Source organism: Lactuca sativa, chromosome 1 (genome assembly GCF_002870075.4).
Source record: "Lactuca sativa cultivar Salinas chromosome 1, Lsat_Salinas_v11, whole genome shotgun sequence".
In the NCBI taxonomy this organism is placed as follows: domain Eukaryota; kingdom Viridiplantae; phylum Streptophyta; class Magnoliopsida; order Asterales; family Asteraceae; genus Lactuca; species Lactuca sativa.
Window position 1 is genome coordinate 17,830,365 of NC_056623.2, and position 6,231 is coordinate 17,836,595.

Below are 6,231 nucleotides of genomic sequence, written 5' to 3' on the forward strand. Positions count from 1 at the left end.
TCTTAATTAGGGTAAATTCTCATGTAATGCGAGCCGATAAATCAAAATTTGTAGCCTATAATTCCTATAGTAATTCTAAAGGGTTATTTCTTAGCACTAACTGGAATGAATGTATAGTTAAATTGATAATCAGAAATGGATAGAAATGAGCAATTTAACAAGAAGAATTGATATATATATATATATATATATATATATATATATATATATATATATATATATATATATATATATATATATATATATATATATATATATATATATATATATATATATATATATATATATATATATATATATATATATATATAGGTTCAAATTTTATTACTATCTATTGTGTGCTTGTAGGATTGATTCTGGACCAATTATTTTAGTTATTTTAAGAAAATAATTAATGCATATTAAATGCTGAAGTTCTAATTAATGCTCATTATATCTTTAACATCTAATATGTATTAATTACTTTCTTAAAATAACTAAAATGATTGGTCGAGAATCAATACTACATGTACACAATAGATAGTTAGAACAATATAACCTAACCCTATATATATATATATATATATATATATATATATATATATATATATATATATATATATATATATATATATATATATATATATATATAGAGAGAGAGAGAGAGAGAGAGAGAGAGAGAGAGAGAGAGATTTCTACTTACATCACATGATACTGAAGTACGAAGATCCAATCTGTAAATTCGTAACATAAATCACCACTGATATATGATAATGAACAAACAAGTGAAATTTGTTTATACATTGGCTTAACAAAATATATTTTGCAATCTAACTCTCAAATCAGGTCTTGAAATTCTAATGACTTGTCGTAGATAACCTTGATAGGTTTTGATCGAATCAAGGTGTTACCCCATTCCATTGGCCGTCCATTAGCAACCATTATGTTGTTAAACGGGTCTTTGAATCAAAGACCCGCAAACCAAATTGATAAATATGTTACGGGTCTTTGAATTAAACCGATTATCTCCAAAACTATGTGCTCCTTTTATTTAAAGTTATTTAATACGGAAACCTTAAGAACCGTATTCTATTTAGCGTTTTCTAGTGGTCAATTTGTAGTAGTGTGTCTATGAAGTTGTTGATCAAGACAATGGTAATTGGGATGTAGCTCACCATCTTTTGAGAAACAATCTCATCGCTTTTTACTGTGTTGGCACTCAATAAAAATATATTCCATCATTTTCACGCTTGATATTACATAAAGTGCATAAGGAAGAAGCAACAATAAGACAATCCATTCAACATTTCGTATATCCTTCTACATGACAATGCTATTTTCAGCCAAAATAATTTACATAAAAGCAGGTTCGCATAATTTTCATGACAGTTAATGTAAGATTGGTTTTTGTAACGACAATATTTTAGTAAGATATAGGAGCAACCTAGGTCGTAGAAAGTACGTATCGGAGGATTATGTACAACATCAATGAACAAGTTTCGAGGGGACTATATATGATATGAGTTGATCCAACCAAAGCTAAGTTGTTTATCAATATTTAATCCAAAAATAAAGATATCACCTAGGTATCAACAATAAACTTAGGATTTGGCTAACATATATAAGGTACGTATCTCACATATATAAGTATGTATCCATAATAAACCCAATTCAAAAAAATTGTTCATCATAATTAAACATGGAGCACTTGAGGTGAATCAAGCTACATGTACGTAATTTATTTTACCCGTGAGCTCAATGTACATAAAATGTATTCGAGCGAAAACTAATTTGAAAATAGAACAACCTATAAAAAAAGCTTGATGTTTAAATACCAATATATATATTTCATTCATTTGTATAAATTTCTGTTATTTATCCGGTGGTTACATCATTGTTTCTTGATACAAAATATTAAATAAAAATGAAACAAATTAATTATCAATTCAAATACCATTTTATTGTATATTGTGGAGTGTAGAGTAATACAAAGTTAAAAAGAGAGTAGAGTATTCATTATTGAATTAAAGTGGCAGTCATGTATAGAAAAGACCAATGGTAGATGGGGGTTGCCCAAAGATAGATCACCCCAGGGTTTCCATTTTCTTCTCACATTTCTCTTTTGAGAACTCAGTTTCTCTCTCTCCTCCTGTTTTATCTATATACAAAACACAAGTTTCATGAATTAAAGGAACTTCTAAAAGTGGGTCTTCTCTTAACCAAGAGTAGAATTGTTTGCAGAAAGGAAAAAAACACACAAATAAAAAGGAAACAAACTACTAATAATCATGGGAAGAGGGAGAGTAGAACTGAAGAGAATAGAGAACAAAATTAACCGGCAGGTTACTTTTGCTAAGAGAAGAAATGGACTTCTCAAGAAAGCCTATGAACTCTCAGTTCTCTGTGATGCTGAGGTTGCTCTCATCATCTTCTCTAATCGTGGAAAGCTTTATGAATTCTGTAGCAGTTCTAGGTATATATACTTTTTTTTTTCTCTATCTTTCATGATAGATTTTTTTTTTGTGTGTGGTTGTATGTTTTCTTATCTTCTATAGTACTTTACACACAAAAACTACGAAATCTTTTCATTAGTAGTAGATTTACATACGATCTATCTTTTTCTTTCTTTGAAATCTTGGAAAAAAGCATGTACAGATTTTTTGATCTTTTATCCACTGTACAAACTTGGAAATTCAAAGAGATTCATCCTGGTCAACAAAAATGAAGGGTTTCATAAAGATCTGTTCTTTTTCTTGTTTCATTGTAATTTATTATTTATTGTTAATTTAATTTTCCTATTATCAGGTTCAAATCTGATGTATCTTCAAAATAGATTTATTTTCTAGCCTTTTACAAGCATAGTTTTAATTTTTCTTTGTTTCATGAAGGTCAATTATTTATTAGTTTTTTTTTTTTTTTTTTTTTTTTTTTTTTTTTTGTGTGTCTTGAGGTCATGAGATTTTGATTTGTTGAACTAATTTTAGGTTTTTTTTTTCTTGCGTTAATTTTCCTTCAAATTAAAAAAGAAATCATATATCTACGAAATACTGTTCAGATTTATTTTTCAACAGATTCATTAGATGTTATATCAGAGAAGAGATCTGGAAAAGCTGCAAAAGCGCAAATCATTTGAAACCCTATATACTAAATCTTCATATCTAATATAGAATTTTGCAACCCTAGCTAGTAAAGAAGTTGATATTATTATTTTAATTTATGTGTAGTTTATTAAAAAATACTATCTATTCTTTGTTACAGTTTTTTAGTTAATTGCTAATGAATTTATTATATACTTGAAAAAATGGATCGTTCCTCTTCATCATTTCTTACTTTGAACATCACAAAGTGATAAAAATGATGTATATATATATACAATTTTTTAAGAATTATCATTTAACAGTTTATGTTTAATCATTTGATCTTAATTGATCTTTCAAACACGATCTGGCTCTAGCTTTGAGTAATTAATATATTCCAAGTATAAAATGAAAGTTGAGCAAAATCTAAAGCAAAGAGCGTCACTATTTTGTTTTTAATTTTTAATTGCGTGGGGAACACATCCAAGACCCACTTCTAGTAGTCAAGTTTATCCGAAGTTCTTATAAGACTGATCTAGCTCAAGAATTCAAGAGATATATTCTCTGGTACCTCACATGCCCTCAATTTCAGTGTAAATAAGTTTTTCACCGAGAAATGTTTTCTTTTTAGTTTTTCCTATATATTAATTACTAGAATTATCATTGTTTTGTATACGACTACGGTTTGCTTTTGAGTCGTCGATGTTAGATATTTTAACACATTTTGAATCTTATGATGTTGATTGTGCATATGGGTTTTTTTTTGTTAGCAAAATTTTGATGATATAGCATCTAGTTAGTGGTGTGCTACTTCGCCTGAAGTGGAAACACATGTTTAGGCATGTGTAGCAATGAATTAGGTCAATTTAGAGCATGAGTACTTCGGGTCTTTCCTTAATTAATTTCAGCTTAATTCAAAAGAGGGTTTTCTAAGTACCTATTATTTTTTTCCCAGTTGCTAATTTTTTGTTCTTGAATCTTCCATTTTCAGCATGGTGAAAACACTGGAGAAGTACCACAGCTGTAGTTATGGATCATTGAAAGCCACCCAACCAGAAAATGAGAGCCAGGTTTGTTGCTATCGTATTTTAAAATCTGCAACCATTTTGAGTCATGTATGTACATTTAAAACTTGTACTTCTTCCATCATACACAAAATAATCACACCTTGTTACATCAAAAGCCTCTCCCTTTTTGACACTATAACATCCACATGTGGGAGAAGAAGATCTGTAGAGCCATTGATGCGTAAAGATGCACAATTATAACCAAAATGAGCTATTGACGCATATATAAATAAAGTATCAATTTGATCCAATATATATGGGGTCATCACTTTTATTTTATGATTAATCTTAGTAATTAATATTGAGCTAATTAATGGTTGAGCAGTATAACTACCATGAATATCTGAGGCTAAAGGCAAGAGTGGAAGTTCTGCAACGGTCACAAAGGTATGACACTGATTCCAAACGTTACCATGTAGAGTTCTGAGCACTTTATTCATCCAAAATAGTCTGACTTCTCTAATCGTAAATTAAAATTGTTGTTGAAATATCCTCGATGCCCTAATTAAACTGGTAATCAAATTAATCCTGTAGAAATCTTCTCGGAGAAGATTTGACCCCATTAAACACTAAGGAGCTGGAGCAACTTGAGCACCAACTGGAGATGTCTTTGAGGAAGATCAGATCAACGAAGGTATAGACTTGAGGCTATCCTAGTCGTTCTTTTTTCATTAAAGTCATATATTGCTTACATACAAGAAACAGATATTTCACTAATTAAGAAATGGGTGGACGTATACGTATAGACTAATTAACCTTTCATATAAGCAAGCGTGGAAGATCATATATTAGGTTCATAACCTTATATATAGATGTTTTGTTCTTGAAATTTCAGACTCAATGCATGTTGGATCAGCTTGCTGAACTCCAAAGAAAGGTATGCATGCATCCGATCTAAAAACATCAGTGCACTCTTGAATGTTTTAGGTTTTTAATTTTACCCTTTAATTGATGGCGGATTAAATCTACAGGAGCAAGTTCTTGCTGAAACAAATAAAGCCTTAAGGAAAAAGGTATTACTCTCTCTCTCTTCTCTCAACACACTAGTTAATATAATACTCCCTTCACTACAATACAGTTATCAAAGCATATATATATCCTGAACATTGCATGAGTTTTTTTTTTTTTTTTTTTTTAATTTTTTTATACATCCCTTATAGTTAGCTTAAAGTGAAAGAAACAGATTACTGAAGAGATGTTTTGTGCAGTTGGAAGAAAATGCTCAGGAATTTCCAGTTAGGCAAATGTGGGAAGGTGGAGCACAAACCATTCCGTATAATCCCCTTCCTACACACTCTGACGATTTCTTCCAGCCTCTTGGATTGAACTCCACCATGCACACCAGGTGTTTTTACGGATTTCAAGCTTAAAACAGAAGGTTTTAAATTTAAAATAATAGCACTATATATAGTTTGAACTAAAAGGGACTCCTTTTCCAAATGCTTTTTCAGTTTCAGTGGATTAAGATATAACCCTATTGGCTCCGATGAGATGAACGTTGCTGGTGTCAATGGAAACAATCCTAACGGGTTGTTTCCAGGATGGATGCTGTAGTAGAAGAAATTGCATCACCCTAAGTTTCCCACGGGTAAAAATAAGGTAATTTCTTCTTTTAGAACCAAACTGATATCATTTTTTTTTTTTAGTGTGTGTATTATGTGTGTTTATGCAAATTTGTAATTATTCTCCCAAGAGATTGAAGGCTTCATAAGTCGTTGAGAGGACGACGATGACCTTGATTTGAAGAACCCATGGATTCTTGGCATGTATGTACTTAATTTGTATAAGATTTTAAGCAATCTGGATTTGTTATTATTATTTTGGTTGAAGTACAACTTTTTTGATCTATGTTCAATTCAAGATAATCATCATGATTTTTTTTTTTTGGGTTAACTTCTTTATTTTGATCAAAAACATATTTGTAGGAATCCGTCTGTAAGGAGTTAGGTTAAAAAAAAAATACATGGTTGATGGGAGAAATAACATATAAAGTAGTCATTCAATTATGTGTTTGATTTAATGACATTTGTTCTTTGTCAGGTAGCTGACACACCAACATATGTATGCTAGATTTTTTTTTTTCTTTCCTAGAAAAGGTAAAAGGTAAA

At 30.1% G+C, this 6,231-nt stretch overlaps 1 protein-coding gene across 2 annotated transcripts; it reads left to right on the forward strand.

The window, feature by feature from the left end:
• Window positions 1–2,071: 2,071 nt before the first annotated feature.
• LOC111910508 (agamous-like MADS-box protein MADS2) lies at window positions 2,072–5,978 on the forward strand. 2 transcript variants are annotated; one of them, XM_052768875.1, is made up of 9 exons: window positions 2,078–2,452; window positions 4,048–4,126; window positions 4,449–4,510; window positions 4,658–4,757; window positions 4,959–5,000; window positions 5,095–5,136; window positions 5,332–5,468; window positions 5,575–5,722; window positions 5,817–5,978. In XM_052768875.1, exons 1-8 carry the CDS (start codon window positions 2,268–2,270, stop codon window positions 5,675–5,677), a joined length of 750 nt encoding a protein of 249 aa, XP_052624835.1. In that variant the 5' UTR covers window positions 2,078–2,267; the 3' UTR covers window positions 5,678–5,722; window positions 5,817–5,978. The 2 variants fall into 2 exon arrangements, with proteins under 2 accessions (XP_023762114.1, XP_052624835.1); XM_023906346.3 differs by having other exon boundaries at window positions 2,072–2,452; window positions 5,575–5,978.
• The last annotated feature ends 253 nt before the right edge of the window (window positions 5,979–6,231 follow it).

Bases quoted from the DNA above. Each gene is read 5' to 3' on its own strand.
- LOC111910508 (XM_023906346.3), top strand. From the start codon at position 2,268: ATGGGAAGAGGGAGAGTAGAACTGAAGAGAATAGAGAACAAAATTAAC. The intron at 4,127-4,448 runs GTTTGTTGCTAT...ATGGTTGAGCAG, and splicing joins AACCAGAAAATGAGAGCCAG to TATAACTACCATGAATATCT. The intron at 4,511-4,657 runs GTATGACACTGA...TTAATCCTGTAG, and splicing joins GTTCTGCAACGGTCACAAAG to AAATCTTCTCGGAGAAGATT.